The 20,813-nt window shown below is 44.4% G+C and overlaps 1 protein-coding gene across 2 annotated transcripts in view; it reads right to left on the reverse strand.

Moving 5' to 3' along the window:
* Window positions 1-20,813, reverse strand: part of gli3 (GLI family zinc finger 3) — a 104,585-nt gene that overhangs the window by 75,837 nt on the left and 7,935 nt on the right. For both annotated transcript variants that reach the window (XM_074622505.1, XM_074622504.1), the window contains exon 2: window positions 9,637-9,810. In XM_074622505.1, coding sequence (XP_074478606.1) covers window positions 9,637-9,769 — 133 coding nt within the window. In that variant the 5' untranslated portion in view covers window positions 9,770-9,810. The remainder of the gene's footprint in view (window positions 1-9,636; window positions 9,811-20,813) is intronic.

Below are 20,813 nucleotides of genomic sequence, written 5' to 3' on the forward strand. Positions count from 1 at the left end.
CGAAGATGAAGTCATGAGGTCGCCAAACAGTTAATAACGACGGCCCATCCTCCAGCTGCACCAAGTGTGTGTGTGTGTTGGTGCCGTCGAGGAAAGTGAGAGAAAATGAGAGATTATGTGTCTGCGTGCATGCATGACCAGTATGCGCCGCATGTGTACATATCTTAAAGCATGTCGATGGATAAAAAGCTTTTAAGAGCGTAATGAGATACTCCATGACACTCAAAAATGCGCTCAATCACTTTGTAAATACCACAGAGGAAAAACAAAACCTTCGGAGAATTGCACTTTTAGTTTTGGCTTCGCTCCAGCTGCGTTGAAGAACACCCACCCCACCACCACCACCACCACACCCCCACCCTTTCCTTATTGGAGTCTGTCTGGCGCAAAGTCTGACATGAGACACATCTCCCCGGGACTGGAGCTGTCGCTGCGAGGCCCACACTCCGAACATCATTAGACTCCCAGCTCCAGGTGAGATCAGGCGGTGTAACGACAGAGAGGTGTATTTGTGCAAAAGCATGCATGTGGGAGATCAGGTTCAAGTATTAATCTCAGTGCCTCTGAGTGGACATGGCCTATTAAAATACCTTTACAGGACCACTTGCTTGTCAAGAGGCCTGCAGGCGGAGCTGGGCTCGGGACAGGAGGAGGAGGAGGAGGAGGAGGAGGAGGAGAGAGTGGTGAGAGACAGCTATGCAATTGATTAACATTAGAAGGACTTGCTCAAGTTCAAATTGCGCGGCCCCTCTGCTGTAAGCTACAGACATTTGTTTCCCCGCAAGTAGTATGTTTCTTTCAGACCCCGTCTCTGCTGCACATCTGAGTTCAATTCTCCGCATGCCCTCTCTCTGAAAATCAATTCCTCCTCCTCTCCTCTGCTCTTTTCCTCCAGCTCTGCGAACAGACCAGGGCGAGGGGATTACGCTGTCCCTCCCCAGATCCAAGCAAGACAACAAATGGTTCTTATCAACTGACACCCCCCTGCCATCCAGGAGGAAGAGGCAGAAAAACTTGGCCCGGCCGCCCCGGCACGGATGTGTTCCCGGGCTCTGTCTGCCAATCGTGGCAACTCTTTTCACACTTAAAGCCTGAGCTATTTACGAGAGCCCTGGGAGAACGCGTACGCAGCACCGGAGGGTGGGAAGAATGGAGCTGCTTCTCAACCTCTGCTTCTAATCAATCACCAGAAATCACTGCCATGGTTTATGGCCTTTGATCCTGGCTCCTCTTTCGCACTGCGAGGGAGAGAGCCGGGGCGGGGAAAGGGGAGGGGGAGCAGGGAGAAGGGTGAGAGTCAAGGCCCAGAGGGTGTGGAGGTCAGGGGAGAGAGATTAGGGGGTAGAGGGCCTTTTTGCTCTCTCAAACCTGAAAGCATGTCTTGATTCAATCCAGTGAGTTTTGAGCAGAGTGGCCTGAAACATACGGGCTGCTTCCAGACAGTGCAGAAAATTTTGATTAAATGGACATCAACTAAACCTAAAGAGGGACATTTTCATGTGATCTCGGTAGAGCAAACTAACTTCACATGCTTTCTCTTTAAAACTATACATGCACGCTGTTTTTATTTACCTCAATGACATATTGATTCATCATTTTAAATAACAGCTGCCAACATGTTGGAAAGATAAATGTACTTGATGAGGGGGAACATAAAAGGCATAAATATTAAAACATGTTTCATAAACTGCTGTATCTTGTTTCTTGTAATGCACACATAAAACATGTATATGCAATCTAATGAGGCATTATTTGTTTAGCACGCAGAGATCCCATTATTCTCAAGCTAGATTGTTTTTTATGTCATTACATGTCAAACAAGCAACTAAAAAAAATCTGAATACCTTAACATGCATCTTGACAAAACTTGTTTTGTTGATTACAGTATCTTCATGAGTGCAGCAAAAGATCAGCTCACTAGTCTTTGATATGAACTCCAACCCTGGTGGCATGGCCACTAGTTGCTGCTTCATCCCTTTCAACAAGAATCCGACTGTGGTAAGGAGGCGTGAGCGAGCGGACAAAACAGAGAGGACGCGTAAAAGAACACACCACAATAAATCCTCCTGGCAGGGTCAGGACACCCCCCGCTTTGTTCCTCCTGGCAGGAGGGAGGCCACTGATGCCTCCCGACAAATGGACAGAGTGGTAGAATAATCAACTACTGTTTCCCCACTTTATGTGTTTATGAGTTTACGGGGCCCTTGGTCGTCGCCCTCTCTGAGAGGAGTGAGATCCGGCACGGACGCAGCGCCGCTGGGATGCAGCAGGGCCGCGCCGGTCGATGAACCCCCCGATCCTCTCACACACGGAGCAGGCTGATTTGTCTTCGTGAGGCGGGTCGTCAGCTCAGAGACTCGTCTCTGACCCGGGTGACCTCTGACTCCGAGGCCATTCTGGCTCTCAGCGTGTCAGTGAAAATGATCTTAGGTTCTCCCGAGGAGCCATTGTGACAGTCAGCGTGAACTATCACAACGTGTTAGAATTAGAAATCTAAGACTGAGATATCAAATTGAGATTGCATGAATGAATTCTGAGTCACATTAAAGGGAAATTATAACTTGTGTCTAATTTTTGTAGCTTTGGCTATCATCTCTATCTGTAATAATCTTGAAGTTAATTGCCAGGATTTGGAAATGCGGCAACATCGCTACAAGGAAGTCCAAGCAAGGAACACAATCATAAGGTTTTTAATAAACTCCCAGGTTGCCAAACTTAGTTGGAACATAAAAACCAAGGCGAGCAATACATTTATCACCCGAACTGTACGCTGCAAACATCCATCAGTTTACAGACTGCATTCCTTGTTCAACTTTGACCTGCTGTTCTTACCATTGTTGTGCATCTGTCCAGTTTTCCTGTGCAACAATGGACTGATATTTCAGGCTTGCTCACTTTGGGTTTTATCAGCCTGTTTTCATTCCCAGGGCGTCAAATACCGATGCTTTGCCACGGCCATCTGCGTTCGATTCCGCCGCACTGAGCTTTCCATTAACTACAATGTAAACCCATCCACGTCAATAGTAAATGCACAGGGAAAGTGCTATGGTGACGTATTATAAAGAGCAAAAGAGACACAGAAAGCTGGAGGGAGGGGAGGTGGATAGGTCCAACAAACACAAGGCTTTCATCCAGGAGACCGCTGTCGGTGTCCCGTGCGTTACGTTTCACTTTCACGTTACAATCAGCCGATCGTTCGTGCCCCGTGTTCACAACGTGAAGTCACATTTTCACTGTAAAAATTTAGTAATTTTAAGCCCAACCATGTTGTTTATTCCTAAACCTAATTAAGTGTTTTTGTTGCCTAATCCTTAACAAGTGTTTTTGTTTATTTCACAACATTAAGGATGTGTTTACTGCGACCGAAAAGTGGCGCCAAGGAGTCTGACAAAGTATGTGGCAAGTTAGGATGAGAATGTGTTGGTTTTATCCCTCCACATAAAGTGGTTTAAATAATCTGTCTTATTTACAACATGTCTCTTTCTTGCCCTGTCTGACTTCATTGTAGCAATATGCTCCCAGATCTCAGCACATGCTTTGGTGAGCCCGATGTTATCATAACCGATAGACCAAAACTACAAAAACATGACCCAAATTTAAGTGCTAATTTTGAGGTTTAAATCCATATGTCTAGCTACATCCACCAGGGCAAACAAGTAGGATGACCAAAAAAAACAAAGATGCAATTCCACTACAGCTGAATTCTGGCTGAGTCTCCACCGCGTGCAAAAGTCTTGAGGCGGTGGCTTATATGCATCTTCCAGCAGTGAAGGAGCAGAGGAGCTCCAGCAGGCAGATGTGGGCCTTTGGAAGTGTGCCAGACAAGAGAGAGGCCAGGCTGGGCTGGACCGGGCTGGGCAGCTGAGGTTCCCCTCCGCCCTGAGTAGCGGCGAGGCTAAGCTAATCCTGCGCCTCAGGCCCCCGTGAGGTGGCTCTGCCAAAGCCTGTCCCCCTGCTGCTGCAGGAAATTGCCTTCAGTGCAGAGGTCCATGAAATGGCTATGGCTCACCAGTGAAGGAAGCACATCCACAGTGGGTGCACATGGGGCCAGAGTGACTTTACAAACCCAAATCTACAGGTAGATTTTATATTTAATACTTATATATATATATCTAAAACCTCATGAAAACAGCCATATTGTGGATAAATATGTATTTTCTTCTGTTTATATATAAAGATTTTATGTATTTTATGTATTATTTATGTACCATACAGAGGTCTTTTGACACTAAAAGCCAGTTTTCCTGTGTGGGGTTGTGTGTCAGGCTCTATAACGCCTCCTCCATTGTGCTGTTTGACCCGTGGGCCAGCCAGCGCTCCCATGAGGTCCCTTATCCCTCCATCAGTCCTCTCTCATTAGCCCCCACAGGCAGAGCCCAGAGTAGGGTAACACAGAGGGGCCCCTGCTTCCTCCTCTGGTCCCCATGAAATACATACAGCACAAATACAGATGACAGGGATCACCTTATAGCAGCAGCGATTTCTTAAAATAGCTACCAACTTGTCTCATCTAAAAAGAAAAAGGCCAGTTAAAGGAATATATTTCATGCAATTCTTGTCATTTTCAATTCTGAATCACTTGTCAGCAATTATTGTCAGGCAGTGTCTGGGTGTTCTTGTTAATTTTATGTATTTATTAATCATTTTCAGTTGCACAAAAAAAAGATCGGATCTTTAAGGGGGGATAAAAAGTGTAAAGCAGAGGTGGCAACATGAGGAGGGAGGAGGAGGAGGAGGCGGAGGAGGAGATGAGGCAGGACACAGTGGAGAAACAGTTGATTATGAGTCCCATCAAGTGATCAATGATTTCATTAATAAGACGGATCACGCGGCTGTCATAGCTGTGACACGGGCTGAGGGATGATCCGCTCCCGATGCTCCATTTCCCCCCAGCCTCCCTCCCTCCCTTTCTTCCTCCCTGTCCTTCCAATATCGCCTCCCTCTGCCAACGACAAGGGAACGCCACGGAAAAATAGGGATGGAGCTGGGTGTTGACGGGGGTGGAGGAGGGAGCGGGGGGTTAGTCATGAGGGAGGAGGGAGGGAATGGAGAAGGAGGGGGGGAGGAAGAAGAAAAGTGAAAATCCATTTTGAAACCCATTTTCAATTAGGGGTCCACAAGCTGTTATCACAGGTGTCCCAGAATGGGGGCCCGTAAGTGAAAATGTCTCCTATCCGTTTCTGAAATGAAACCTTATCTGGGAGGCACAAAGATGGCGGGGACAGCGTATCTGTAAATTACTTTCCATCCCCGCTGTTAACGGGAACTTTATTTCTGTCAGATGACATTCCCCTCTATTTACTGTTGATCATTTAAATGGCTGCCTAAAAAGAAGGTGGCCCTCTATCTCTCTCCTCGCTCTCTCTTCTTCCTCTTCCCATCAGAAGAGGGTTTTTTTGTTTTTTTTCAAAGCAGTCTTTTTCTTCTTTAAACACTTTAGCTACGCTCTCCATTTGCTTAGGGATTTCTCTGGTAACCTACACTAACATTTGTTGCCCTTTAAGGCTTGACTTGTTTGCCTCTGAGACCTTTGCTCGTGCCCTTTTAAGCATGACCATTAAAAAGGTCCCCACTTTATAGCCTGCATCACAGAGGCGGTGTTATGTTAAAACGGCATTCCCTGATGATTTTCTGAACTGTGTCCAGTTGTTTTACTCATACTGTATCATAAACCAACCAGAAACTTTTCTTTTTCTCTGCAAATAACCAATCCTTCAGCCCCCACCCTGTGTTTTTTCTCTTTTTTTTTATTAGCAAATTATCCCATGACGACAGGATTTATTCAGCCAAGGAGCATGGACATCTTTTTTTTTTTTTTTTTTAGCTCAGGACCCAACAAAAGAATCAGGGGACTTTGTGGTCCACCTGCCTGCCGAATGATGAGGGTGGGAGGGGAGAGCACCCTCCCTTCCCTCGCCCCGAACCCCTCCTAAAGAGCACCAATCACAGCATTGTTGTGGCACAGTCGGCTCTTTTGAGCTGTCAGTGCGAGAGGAGGGGGCACGGAGATGAATGGCACACAGGATGAAGCCACCATTTAGCCAACCATGTGGGAACGCTCTACCAGGACTCAATAATTACTCTCTGGGCCTGCTCAACTTGGACAAAACTTAGGGGACAAGAGGGGAAGGCCGAGCGGAGGAGGAGAATTAAGCTAAATCCAGACAAAAGTGCAGTTTGTTAATCAGAACAGCGACAAGATCTGATTTGCAATCACAGAAAAATGCTGTACTTCTTGGTAGCTAAACATCCGCCATGTCCACTCAACCTGCCCCTACTTATTTTCCACTTCTCACAACTTATCGTAGCACGCCGTCGCCGGGCGCACCACGGGGTTTCCGCTGCATCGCTGAGATCAGGGGCTGCTCTGCTTGACGGGGGGAAATATTTCGCCGAGGCCTTCCTAAGAAGAACCAGTCACTGGGGTTCCACAGCTGCTCACAATTACCTTTTGTTTGCATGGAGGCGGTGGGGCAGGGGCTACGGGGGTTAAAGTTGAGGCGAGTGTAGGGTTACACCTGATAAGAGGTTATGAGTTCTGGGGGCGACTTGGGAATGTGCCGTAATTATAACAACACAAAGAATGTGTAAGCTATCTTCTGATTCCAAGACAGAGATTGGGATCTAAAAGGGACCTTTCTGTGCAGATCGGTATCATCCCTCCCTTCATCAAGTGAATTATGAGACTACTGTATTTAAGGGAGTTTGCTTAAAGCGGCAGTAGGCGAGATTATATGCAAGCAAATATGATTAAAAAGAGTTATTTGTATAAAAAGGTCGCTATATCCTGACAGTAGTGCATGAGACAGGTAATCTGAAAATAATCATGTGCCTCTCTGTCCTCCGGTGCTCCTAATGGCATCTGCAAGATTTCACAGACAAGAGGAAAACAACCAATCAGAGCTGATCTGGAGCCTTGCCGTCTCCGAGCAGCTGTCAATCACTCGCGAACTCCGATCAAACGGTCAAACTAGGCAGCGCTGATCAAATATGAATCAATATTCTGTTACTGTAATGCCTATTTCTCTCCTCAAATGTGTTTAGAAAAATCTTGTAGTGTACTGTTTAGGAGTAAAATTAGAAAGTTTGTGACCCGGCAGCCATGTTGAGATCTCTTGAGGAAATACTAAGCACAGCCAATAGGAACGCTCTCTCTCTGAAATGACCTGTGATTGGTCAAAGTCTCCTGTCACAGGCTAGATTTTCTAAAGCCTGAAAACAGAGCCATGAGGAGGTTCAGAAGTCTAGTTTTCTCTCAGGATACTTGAATTACAATATGCTGAAAGGTTATTATGGATTTTTTGCCCAATGATGCTAAAAACTTTCTGCCTACTGCCACTTTAAAGCTGTCGTGTCTCTCGTGAGCCGGCTGAGTCTGTGTAGGAGACAAACCTTATGCTGTAATTACCAGCACATTACGAAGAAAAATCCACAATCACAAAGCCAAATTACATCCATGCTTTTTCCACAACAAACTTTTTTTTTTTTTCCTCGCTGCCCCTTTAATTAATAAAACCATGCTGGCCATCTGGGAATGAGTAAGAGTGTTCCCAAAGATGCTTAAGGATGAATTACCTTACTCACTTCCTGTGATAACTCCCATATGGGGAGCAAGTCACACCAACTTATTTACCCCTCCCTGGATTGTTTGTTTCCTCTTCACACTTGGGATGATCACATTTGACATCAGCAGAGTAGAGGAGCGGGGGGGTTGACAGTAAAACTACCCAAAAAAGCTCCAAATGCTCTCACTGCTAATGAGCACAGCTGCAGCTCAGTCCACAGTGATCTCAACTCTGGTTTTGTTATGACTTTAGCTTGATGCTCCAAGGATTTCCAGCCAAACACACACAAAAAATCGCCATCTAATATTCCTCATTCCAGCGTCTGAATTAAGAATGAAAGGCCGAATGACGACAGGCTTGATGAACTGTAAGCTCGGCACGGCTTTTAATAGCATGTGTTGAAGACATTGCTATGTAAACATGCCAAAGGTTTTGCTACCAGTGAGGGGTTGTGTGCGACTCACCACCAGAATAGGGGGAAAGTAAACATCAGTAATGTGAGCAAGGATCTGTGCGTGTCTACATCTTTAAATCATGTTTTTGGGGAGTTGGTCAGTTTCATCTTAAAGCATGAGAACATACGCAAAAATAACATTCCTCGGTCCCCTGTAGGTCAGCGGCCCCGATGCTAAACTACGACGCTACATATGGTAGCCACACCTCCGTCTCAAGCTCACAGGGGTCTGGAAAACATCAGAAAATGCCTAACAGCGAGATGCTGCAAGCCTTGGTGACTTAAGCCAAAATTTAGGATAGAAATGGAAGAAACATGTGATTCAATGGTATGTACAAGTCCAGGCAGTTCTCATACACTGTTCATAGCCATACCTACGAAAAGTAATGCACTGTAATTCGTATATATCCCACAAAATCAATTCGTATGTAATCCACGTAATCGTGAACCAGGAAGTATAAAGAGCAACAAGCGCCGCATAGGGAGGAGGTCAGGGTTGATAGGCGGGTCAAAAAACACCAGACTTGCCCAGGAGACTAATGTTCATACCATGTGTAAAAACTGAAGTCAACGTTAATTTATTTGTCACGTAACTTCCGTACTTAAGTTACGACACTTCCAGAGTTATTTTAACCCAAACCACTATATTTTCCTAAACCTAACTAAGTAGTTTTGTTGCCTAAATCTAACCAAGTCAATATTTTCCTAAACCTAACCAAGTAGTTTTGTTGCCTAACTAAGAAGTTTTGTTCCCTAAACCTAACCAAGTATATCTTTTCCTAAACCTAACTAAGAAGTTATGTTCCCTAAACCTAACCAAGTATATCTTTTCCTAAACCTAACTAAGTAGTTTTGTTGCCTAAATCTAACCAAGTCAATATTTTCCTAAACCTAACCAAGTAGTTTTGTTGCCTAACTAAGAAGTTTTGTTCCCTAAACCTAACCAAGTATATCTTTTCCTAAACCTAACTAAGAAGTTATGTTCCCTAAACCTAACCATGTCAATATTTTCCTAAACCCAAGTAGTTTTGTTGCCTAAACCTAACCAAGTCAATCTTTTCCTAAACCTAACTGAGTAGTTTTGTTGCCTAAACCTAACCAAGTCAAATTTTTTCCTTAACCACGGAAAAAAATTAGGAATCAATTATGTAAGATATGATACGAACCGTTGTATGAGGATACGTTGACAAGTTAGGGGTGAAGTTTGATAAACAGATGTGAATGAACTGAGCCTGCACAGAGAAAGTTGAATTTCTCCACACTTCGATGATCTTGAGGTGGAGGTACAGCTATGCAAGATCAGCAGGTCACCAGCAAAATCCAAACTTTTAAATAAATTTTTTTATAATTGTAGTGTAGAAAATGTAGTGCCATTTATCTGGTTTACTTTTTAAACATTCTCATGTGGAAAAACACCTGAATATCAGCTGTGTAGTGATTTTCATCTGTGTCTAATCTCTTGGTCACTCATGCATTTGGGCTTTCCATTACTCCAATGGTACAGTAAGCTGACTGACAGACCAGTCTCTCCCTAAACTGGGCGTATTCCAACAGACCAAAATTATATTTACATGAACCACATAGCGGCTGAGTGTGCAGTTAGAGGTGACGCGTTACCGTTTGAGGTGGTGCTGGAGGCCACCGCCTTCTCGCTGATGTCATTGCGCGCTGATGAGCCCTTGGTCGCCACAATGGTCTCCACCCTCTTCTTCTTCTCAGCTGCTGAACTGGCCTGGGACTGGGTTTCCATGGCGATTGCTCATTCCTCAACACCTCATGGAGACGGGATGACTGGTGGAGAAGAAGAAGTAGGGACGGATGAGTGAAAGACATGATTTTCAAGTGTCTTAAATCATTTGATTTGTGCATCAAGTTAAGCAGTTCTTGCTTGATTGAAGTTAAACATTTTAACAATGGAGCGCCTCAAGACTTCAACACTGAGAACCCTGTGAGAGAAAACTTCAGATCCAATCCTCCCTTTTCATGATGCCCAGAGCAGACCACGGGTCAATCCACCAGCTCACCCTGATTTATTTTAACTCAAACCTGCTGCTGGGCTCTGATCTCCTCTTCCGTTAACTGTGCTTAAATATCCCCAAAAAACTAAATTTAGCTTACCTTATTTTCAACTGTCACACTAAACTTCTGACTTCTTGTCAAAAAAACTCCATAAACATAGCAAGGCAGGACATCCTGACTAGGTTTTATATCTCCGAATAGAAGTAAAGGCAGCTTGTGGATATACTGATAATCCTGCTCTAGCAGTGTTTCCAGAGAGAAAGGAGAAACCCTAAGGGGATACCACAGAGAGAGAAACATTCACAGTCCTGAAAAAACAAGGGTTGTTTGAAGGCCCTTTTGGGAATATCATGGTGCCGGGCAATTTTTCTTTCAAAGAATAAAGGTGGTTCAAGTTAATACTGTCTGTGGGTTTAGAAGGGGTTCAGCCAACAGTCTAGCAGACATGCTGCTCAGTTCAGCACCTCAGAGGCTGTCTACAAACTCTACTCTATCTAGGTCACGGAGGTCTCTGATTATGTGATACACCACAACCACTCATTTACACAAAGTACAGGACGGCTTCATTTGGTCCGATACAAAGCCTTTACTTAGCCTCCATAATTCATGGATAATTAGTGGAAATATTTAGTCTGACTAACATTTTCTTTCCAATAAAGACCGGCTAATTACCCAACTGTACTGTTTAATTGTCCTCCACCCTATAAACATGCATGGATACAAAGGGCAGCAGTATAATGCAAACAGAGGAGAGCTGCTGAAACTACAAGAGAAAGGAGAGCGGGGGGGGCTGATTTTTACCAACTCCCCAAGGAGGGAAGGCGAGGGGGAAGTGGTGAGGGGTAAACTTCAGACAAACACTATGCGCTTTGTTTGTTTTTTTTCCCAACCCCCTGAAAAACCAGAGTCTGTCATCCATTCTGACCCGACAACAACATCTGTAAGCAATTGCTGGCTTACCAAAAAAAAAAAAAAAGCAAAGGGAAAAAAGAAACACAATGCAATTACTCCCTTACCAATCAAAACAGAATTAAACAAGAGCTCGTCCTCTAATCACTCCCACATGAGTACATGTGTAGCCGTCATCCCCCAACCAAAGACATTTTTTGTCCTACTTTGCACAGATATCATCTCTGCATGTGTTTGATAGAGTGAACGCTTTCATTTATTCACAGTTAATCGTCGGGGATGTTGTGCGGCGCATGTACTGTACGTCTGCACATGTACGTTCCTGCTATGACGACTGATCATAGGTGCCACTCATTCAATTTCATGGAAACAAGAGCGCGATCAAAGAAAACTTTTTAGTCTCCCTCTTTGAAACTGTCATTACATCATTCGAATGACTGAACTTGAGCAAAAGCAGTGAAAAGGAACAGGGAGAGATCGTAAATTACAGCTGTTACTGAATAGCTCCCAGCATGCTTTGCGTGTGGAGTAGGCCACACGATTCGACTGTTATCAGGCCATTAAATAGGTGTTATCTGTCGCTATAAGCACCATAGATGTGGGTCAGTAGGGGCTTAGTACGCCTACTACGTTGTAAAAGTGAAAGCAAAACTTAAAAGCAACATGTTGTAAAACTGAATGAAACATTACGTTTTGAACACAAACGAAAAAAGCTTCTTTAGATTTATGAACTACATCTTCTTTAGGTTTAGGTAACAAAACTACAACTTCTTTAGGTTTAGGTAACAAAAATACATCTTCTTTAGGTTTAGGTAACAAAAATACATCTTCTTTAGGTTTAGGCAACAAAACTACAACTTCTTTAGGTTTAGGTAACAAAAATACATCTTCTTTAGGTTTAGGTAACAAAACTACAACTTCTTTAGGTTTAGGTAACAAAAATACATCTTCTTTAGGTTTAGGTAACAAAAATACATCTTCTTTAGGTTTAGGCAACAAAACTACAACTTCTTTAGATTTATGAATTACATATTCTTTAGATTAATGAACTACATCTTCTTTAGGTTTAGGTAACAAAAATAAAGCTTCTTTAGGTTTAGGTAACAAAACTACAACTTCTTTAGGTTTAGGTAAAAAAATACATCTTCTTTAGGTTTAGGTAACAAAACTACAACTTCTTTAGGTTTAGGTAACAAAACTACAGCTTCTTTAGGTTTAGGTAACAAAATACATCTTCTTTAGGTTTAGGTAACAAAACTACAACTTCTTTAGGTTTAGGTAGCAAAACTACAGCTTCTTTAGGTTTAGGTAACAAAATACATCTTTAGGTTTAGGTAACAAAACTACAGCTTCTTTAGGTTTAGGCAACAAAACTACAACTTCTTTAGATTTAGACAACAAAACTACAACTTCTTTAGGTTGAGGCGACAAAACTACAGCTTCTTTAGGTTTAGGTAACAAAATACATCTTCTTTAGGTTTAGGTAACAAAACTACAACTTCTTTAGGTTTAGGTAACAAAACTACAGCTTCTTTAGGTTTAGGTAACAAAATACATCTTTAGGTTTAGGTAACAAAACTACAGCTTCTTTAGGTTTAGGCAACAAAACTACAACTTCTTTAGATTTAGACAACAAAACTACAACTTCTTTAGGTTGAGGCGACAAAACTACAGCTTCTTCAGGTTTAGGCAAAAGAACTACAACTTCTTTAAGTTTAGGCAACAAACCTCAACTTCTTCAGGTTTAGGCAACAAAACTACAACTTCTTTAGGTTTAGGAACTACAACTTCTTTAGGTTTAGGCAACAAAACGACATCTTCTTTAGGTTTAGGCAACAAAAGCTTCTTTAGGGTTTAAGCAACAAAACTACAACTAATATTTGGTGTAGTAGGCCCCTATTGACCCATATCTATGGTGTTTATAGCAACCTATAATGCCTATTTGATGGCCTGACAACAGTGACTAAGCATACATGTATGTGTGTGTCTTTGTGTCGCCCCCAGGTGAGTCAGAGAGCTAAAAAAAGAGCTGAAAGTGCAGCGAATGTGAGGGTCAGGATTTGGGGTTTGTAGGGGAGGCGAGGAGGAGAAAGCGAGGCATTCCACCGGTCGGGCAAAATATTCACAAGTCCAAGCCACTGAAGCGTGTCTGACCGGCCTTTTGTGTTTCCACCAGGCAGGCCACAGTTCCAAAGCAGCAATTAAAAGCAGGACCTTTTCACCCATAATCCCTCTGACCTGGACGCCCACACCCAATCCCTGCAGATGTTCCCGTCTCTGCTTTCCCCTGGCGTGTTGCTCATTTTCACCCCGTCCAGCAAAGTATCCGAAAACACTCAGAAAATCAGCAACACAAAGACACTTCCTTCCAACTGTGTTTACATCAAGACACTGTGGAAAGAATGCTAAAAGTTTTATCCCTGACAAATCTGAGCACAGAGATCCTAGTTTGAATATCATGTCATTTAGAACTGAAATAACACGACTCACAAGACAGATGCAAAATATTTAAATACATTTACATGAGACAGCAGAGAAATAAGTATCTGTATGGGCGCTACCTTACAGACCCTGCATCAGCGGCCTGGCACAAAAGAAGGAATTACAACTAGGCATCAGTTGCTGCTGTTACTCAAAATAAATGTTAATTTCATATTAATGTCTTTCCCATGAAATGTCTGTCCTACACCCAATTAGAGAAGAGAGAAAGAGGGTGTATCTTTATTTGTGCTCGACTGTAATCCTTCCACACAGAAAGGGAGGCGATTAAACAGGTTTAAAATACCACAATTCAGACTGTTCCCTCAGAAAAAAAGAAAAAAAAACATTCTTATTTTATAAGCACATTAAGCAAATCAATTTAACATAAATTATACGCCTCGGTGACAAAGGCACCGAGTTGAAAGTCATCGGCAAATTGTACACATCAAAGTGAAACACTAAAATAAACTTTTGCCTTTGATAGAAAAAAAATGCAGTTTTTTTTTCTTCCTGGAAGCTTAAATGGCTGCTATCAAAAATCACTGCCTTTTGTTATTTAAAGGCTCCATCTTTACAAGCTTAATGCTATGAAACTGCTTAAGGTGAACCACTGCAGTCTGCTATTAGGAGCACATTTGCAAATGCACGACAAACACACATACACACACACTCAAACTGAGGGACATTTTTATACAAACTCTTGAAGTGTCTTCTTAGATTTGGCAACCCCCCCTCACAGACGCGGTACTGTATTTGTGTTCATTTCATTAGGGCGACTGTTCAGTGTCGAGGGCCCCCTGAGGGGGGAGACTGGCAGCGCCGCAGCATTCATCATCATTACATCAGCGACCACCGAGATCTGCTATCTTAGGCTTATCAACGCGGCACAAACGCACCGCGGCACAGCGAGTTAGAGGGGAGGGGAGAGATGGGAGATGGAGACGATTGAGGGAGATTGTGAGCAAAAAGTGGGATAAGAGGGGGAGAAAATGAATGGAGGAAGGGAGGAGCATGAGTGTGTGTGTGTGTGTGTGTGTGTGTGTGTGTGTGTGTGTGTGTGTGTGTGTGTGTGTGTGTGTGTGTGTGTCATGCATGTGTGTGCACCTCACTGCATGCCTGCACATGTTTTCCTGTGTGTACGATGTGTGTTTTTGCACGTTTTCGCAGCTATGCCAACAACATTAAGGGCTCCTGCACAGCTGGAACAACTAAAACACTGAGGGGCAGAGAGAGGGAGGAGGAGGAGCCCTTCAGCGAGATTAGCTGAATCTAGCAATAAAACAGAATGCGCTGGCTCAGGCTGCGTGTGTTTGCATTGGATAAGGTCAGCGAGGGGATGAGGCCCCTCAAGGAGACAGTGGAAGTGCTCGTCGGCGGTTAGAGGACCTGTCATGGGTTCAAAATCCCGACTGTTCCCAAACTCAACGGCTCTCAGAGGAAACCACATACTTAGGTTTCCATGCTGTGTTCGACACCGCACTTATGGCCCTGGAAGGCAAAGGGGAAAGGGGTGGGGGGGGGGATTGGGGATTTGGTGGTCGTGGCTCCCATTCACCAGTGAAACTTAACATTGTGCCCAGATGGCACTAAGTCTGGCCTACAGCTGATGGGGACCAGCCCCTCAAGTAAGGGCCATTTAGCAGGAATTAGTCACACCCCGCCACACACACACACACTCTCATATCAAATCCCTGATATGCACATGCAAACTGGTTTAGTGCTGGGCCTTCTCACCCCTTTTGTATACTGTGACATGGCTGAGCTATTCAGACTGTCAATCATTTACATGTTTCTATATCATCCCAAAATGAGTCCCAATTTTTACTGCCAGGTTGTAAAACTGAAAGTTTATACGATTATTGAGATTTATTGGTTCATGTTTTGAATCAGTAAATCATCTTGTGAATACTGCATGGAAAAAAGCATATTTTGTGCTTTTTCTGCATTAAAGTGATAGTTTGTGTGTTTTGAAGTGGGGTTGTATGAGGTACTTATCCATAGTCAGTGTATTACCTACAGTAGATGACGGTCGGTACGCCCCCAGCTTGGAGAAAAAGACAGGAGTACCGACACCGGTGCAAAGCAATACAGTGCAGTGGATGGGGCCGGCAGAAAAACATATTTTAGCCACCTAAAAGAAAGGCTCACCTAAAAATCAATATCCGTGTAAGTGTGCGCTATATATTTAGGATTTTTTCACAGCTTTATCTTGCTTCTCAGACAGCCCTTTCCTTCTCCTTTCCGACGGGAAACTTATCTATGCTCTCTCCAAAGCCAGCAGGCTCAGATAACGAAAAACAGTAAAGATAAGTTTCACTTTCAGTTAAGCTCGGCGTCGGAAAATATTCTAAATATTGTGTACACTTAAACGGATATGCAATTTTTTAGGTGGGTTCATTTAGATGGCTAAAGTTGCCCCCGTCCACAGCAGTGTGCCACATTGCTTTGCTGCGGTGCTGGTGTTCCTGTATGTTTCTCCAAGCTGGGGTTGTGCCGACCGTCATCTACTGTAAGTAATACACTGACTATGGATAAGTACTATGTACAACCCCATTTAAAAACAACCAAACTATCCCTTTAAAAGTCCAACTTATCTTTGATTTATCTTTACACCTCAGGTCCAGCATCTTAATGGTATTCCAAACAATGTGGACTACTATCACAAGCACGCTGCACACTATTTGAACAGGAGAGAGCCTGTGCAAATGAGGAGGAGTGTTTGTATTTTTTTGTCAAGGACAAACAGCGCAACAACACAGTAGCTTTCAGCGGAGCTAATAAGATTATCCTCGCGTGCGTCTTGGTCCTTCAGACCTCTCCACTTGAGATGCTTCGGAGGGCTGGTGAGGGACCCGGCGCGTCGCGCAGCAGAATGAGCCGAGTGCATCTTACATTCCTGGATCACAAACCCAAACGATGTAATCGCGACGCTTACACGATGCTTCTTTTTGCGCTCGCTACCCAGCAGATAAGGGGCAAATAAAGCACGCACCACAATGGAAATCTTCTGCGTGTTCTCCCCACAGCCCCCTGCTTATTAAGATTGTTTATTTTTTTTTGACTTTGTTCGTGAGCCACTTGTGTCAGGGCGAGTCGGGCTGTGAGGAGCGAGACAATGGATAATGCAGGCAGCTTTGTTGCACTGGTGGCCCAGTTATGCGGTATTGGTTTCCCCTCTGCACTTTTCTTCCCATGCTGCTAAAACGTAGGGCCTTTTGTTTGATCAGACACTTTCCCTGATTCTTGAGAAGGAAAAGATGCTTGTTCAGCCATTTAAGTGGACGCCGAAGCAAACAATGCAACCTATTACTTCAGCAAAACGCCATAAAGGTCCTCGGGAAGATTTTTCTATATGCAAAAGTTTTTTCCCTTGCACTTTACTTTCCCTACTTGCTTGTATCTGCATAGCCAGTTGAAATTCAGTTTATTATAAAATCAGTTCGCTCTGTAGCTAAGGTTTGCACTCGAGTGGCCCCTGCACATGGCACCCACTGTAAAGCAAAAAGAAAGTGAGGTCTGTATCCTGTCAGCGGGCCTCTCATCTCCAGTGAAAACAGTCTTCATACAAGGCTTTAGAGAGCGCTCTGCACGATGCCACAACCAGAGTGCGACAACAACATCCTTCACTGCGAAAGAGTACATGTTACGCTGCGTTGTTTGAGAGCGTACTTCCTATGTGTGTGTGAACATGGCACAGGGAGGAAGAGGAAGAGGGACTGCGTTTGAGAGTGCTGCATGATGCTAGCTGTGCGTATAGGAGCTGGATGCACCAGGTGCTCTAGCTATACGCCTCTCAGTATGCAAGTGCGATCACTGTGTGTGCAGAACATAAATAAGAGAGGGGGGACCCCAGGGAGGGGATGAGTGGAGGAAGAGAAATTCCTGTACTGATGAAAACCTCACACACAACTCCCTCCTCCTCTTCCTCCTCCTCCTCGCACGTGCACTCAGAGGAGGATCAAGCAGATGGATGGTCTTGTGTGAGTGTAGTGGCAGCAGGTATGGCTCTGACAGAAGGTCTTCACACTAAAACAAAGAGTATTTGAGGCAACTGAGGGCAATCTACAGGTTACGGAGTCATCGTGAAACTGCTCGCTAGTACTTCCCCTTCTCTTCTATACTCTCACTCTTTTCCTCCTCCTTTCTATCTTCCTCATTCCTTTGTGTCATTGGGATAAGTGTTGGAGCGGAGTGAGTCAGTGCTGCTATGTGATTAATGACGGGCCCTGGCGTTCTTCGGGGCCCAGCGCTAACAACAGCCAGGGGGCAGCGCGATAATGCACAATAATAAAGCCAGCAGACAAACAGCCAGGCAACACCAGGCCTATTAGCCAGCCCCATCAGGACGGCTAAGTGAGAAATTAGCCCTTCCCAAGCTCCGCCACGATTCATCAAGTGCTGCCCCTGAATCCCCCCTCAAGAAGTCATAATGTTTACTTAAAGACCGGCCCCGATGCCCCAGCGGCGAGCTTTATTGGCTCTTATTAATTCCCGTTCTGGCCCTCGCGGCCATGCCATTTAAAGCGAATTAAAGGGGTGAAAATTGGATGAGATGAAGTTGTCTTGGTGTTTGGCTCTCGCGTGATAAAGCCGGACCTAAACAGAGGGAGACTTGGGGAAGAAAAAAAAGAAAAAGGGAGGGCAAACAAATCGGCATGTAAAGGAATGCTGGATGAAGCTGTCCTGAAATGTGCCGCAGTCAGTCAGAGGAATGCAGCGAGAGAGAGAGAGAGGAGAAGAGGGGAAAAGGAAGAGAAAAGGGAGAAATGGCATCGCTTTAATGCTAGACTTCCTGTGTGGATGGGAGCTGATCCAGAAGGGTAACACCGGGTCACACATTCCACAGATGCACGAAACGAAATGATTCTGTTGTATCTTCGCATTCTCCTCGTCTTTCATCAGACGGGTTGAAAAATGCCGTAAAATAAGGTCACTCTATCAGCACTCCGGCCTTATTTCAACATGTCAGTGATGGACAGGAGGACAAGGGGAGGGAGTACACTCACACAGAGTGTATGCCCTTAAAACAACAGAACAATGAATCACACTTAGAAAAACAATGATTTTCATCAGCTTGGTCAAATGAACCTTTATTTAGAGCTTTTATTTTATCTTGTGCTGAAACGCTTAGTTGATAAGTTGAATCATTTAGTCGCTTATCAAGAAAAATGCAAAATACTTGCTGGTTCCAGCATTTTTCCCTGGTTTATATCATTGCGAACTGAACGTCTTTGGGTTCTGGGAACTTCTAATGGGCACTTCTCACTAGTTTGTGACACTACTTTTTTACACTAAACGATTTATTGATTAATGGAACAACGTATCCTCATACAACGGTTCGTTATGAAAAGTTATTCCTAATTTTTCTTGCGTTTGCGTTGTCTAGCAATGTCCAGCAACACATGTCAATTTCTGCTCGTTACATGCATACAGTTTTTTCAAAATTAACTTTCGTTTTCACAGGAAACAACTTGAGGCACGGTGGTGCAGTGATTAGTGCTGTCGCCTCACAATAAGAATGTCTGGAATTCGATTTCTGGTCCAGGCAGGGCCTTTCTGTGTGGAGTTTGCATGTCTCCCCATGTTTGTGTGGGTTTCCTCTGAGTTCTGCGGTTTGCTCCCACCACCAAAATGTCAAAAAGTTGCGTCAGGAGGGGCATCCGGCATAAAACTTATGCCTAATCAATGTGCGGCTCAATGATCCGCTGTGGCGACCCCCAACGGGAGCAGCCGAACAACAACAACTTCACAGGAAACAACTTGGTTTAGGAAAAGATGGACTTGGTTAGGTTTAGAAAAAGATGGACTTGGTTAGGTTTAGGAAAAGATCGACTTGGTTAGGGTTAGGAAAAGATCGTGGTTTGGGTTCAAATAACTTCGGAAGTGGCGTCACTTAAATACCGAAGTTCCGTGCCAAATAAATCAAAGTTGACTTCAGGTTTCATGCGGGATACGAACACAAGTCTCCTGGGCAAAAGTCCAGTGTTTTTTGCAAAATCTGGGAAAATCTTGCAAAAACTCGTTGCCCGACGACCTATCCTAACTTTAACCATTCGAGGTCAATGCCTAACCTCATCTTGCCAGAGTTTCCCAACTCATGGGTTACCTTCTAGACACGACCGTTTGTCGCTCTTTATACTTCCTGGTTCACGATTATGTGAATTACATACAAATACATTTCGTGGGATATATATGAAGTACAGTGCATTATTTTTCATAGGTATAGCTACAAACAGTGTAGGAGAACAGCTTGAAATGGAAACAGACTAACTGATAATAATGTAAAAAGTCATTGATTGCGGCCCAATATTTTCATTACGTCTTCTTGCAGTTGCCGTTTTAAAAGTTTTCTTCCCTCCTCATTGTATACTGTAATCAGTAGTGCTTTCATGTGAAACCTCCACACTGGTTGACTGGCCCTTGTGCAGGTCTGTAAGTGGAGCATAAGAGTCTCATCCATGTGAACGGTGGGTCTGTGTTGCAGGCTTGGCGGCAGGCGAGAGTGTGTTCTATAGTAGTATGGGGAGTATTCGGCAGCGGAGGTGTGAGATCAAAGACAGCTGAAGCTCAGAGGGAGTCCCGGAGACTTCTAGCTCCCTGACGGCTCTCCCAACGGCAGCGTCGGGAGACAACTCTCTCCCTTCACTTTCATATCAGCCACAGAGCCCCCCCATCCCTCTGCGCCGGCACGTACTGTAGGCTCCACACACGCACACACACACAGGAAGTCTCAGAGGATTTGGCAGTGCTGCGAAACCTCTACCCCACCTACAGCAACACACACGCTGTTGCTCATCAGAAACACGCAGCTGCTGAATATTTTGGATTTTGAAAGAGTTGGGAGGAAACTCGCTCACTCTCCCAGAGAAAAAGACTCACGCAACTCCGAGGCGATATCACGCCACACAACACTGGAATGAGATGCCATAAACCTCGCCGGGTGTTTGACAAAAAACTTCCCGTAAACTCCAAAGAGCACAGTCACAAAATGGCCCCCTGAAAATCCCCGGCATAAAGAGCGAGGAACAAGACTGTCATTAGACAGTCAGCCCCCTCAGGCCCGCCGGCTTCATCGCGAGGAAGCCAAACATCTGGGTGTATTTACTCGTTTCAGCTGTTTGCAACCCCGCCTCGTATAAATCTGGGAGCTGGAACACCATTGCTTAGGACAGCTCCTAAACAAACACGCTCAACGCTTGCCGGCTCACTCACTCACTCCCCTCCGCACGCTCGAGCTTCTCAACCGGAGCTGGGCCGGCACATAAATTCGCGGAGGAGGAAGAAGAGGAGGAGGAGGCCTTAATTGGAGCGTTTGACGGGTGCCTGGGGTTAATTGGGAAGCATGGAGAGCAGCTGGCTCCGCCGTGGAAGTTGAGACAGGGATA

This window comes from Sebastes fasciatus, chromosome 21 (genome assembly GCF_043250625.1).
Source record: "Sebastes fasciatus isolate fSebFas1 chromosome 21, fSebFas1.pri, whole genome shotgun sequence".
NCBI lineage: Eukaryota > Metazoa > Chordata > Actinopteri > Perciformes > Sebastidae > Sebastes > Sebastes fasciatus.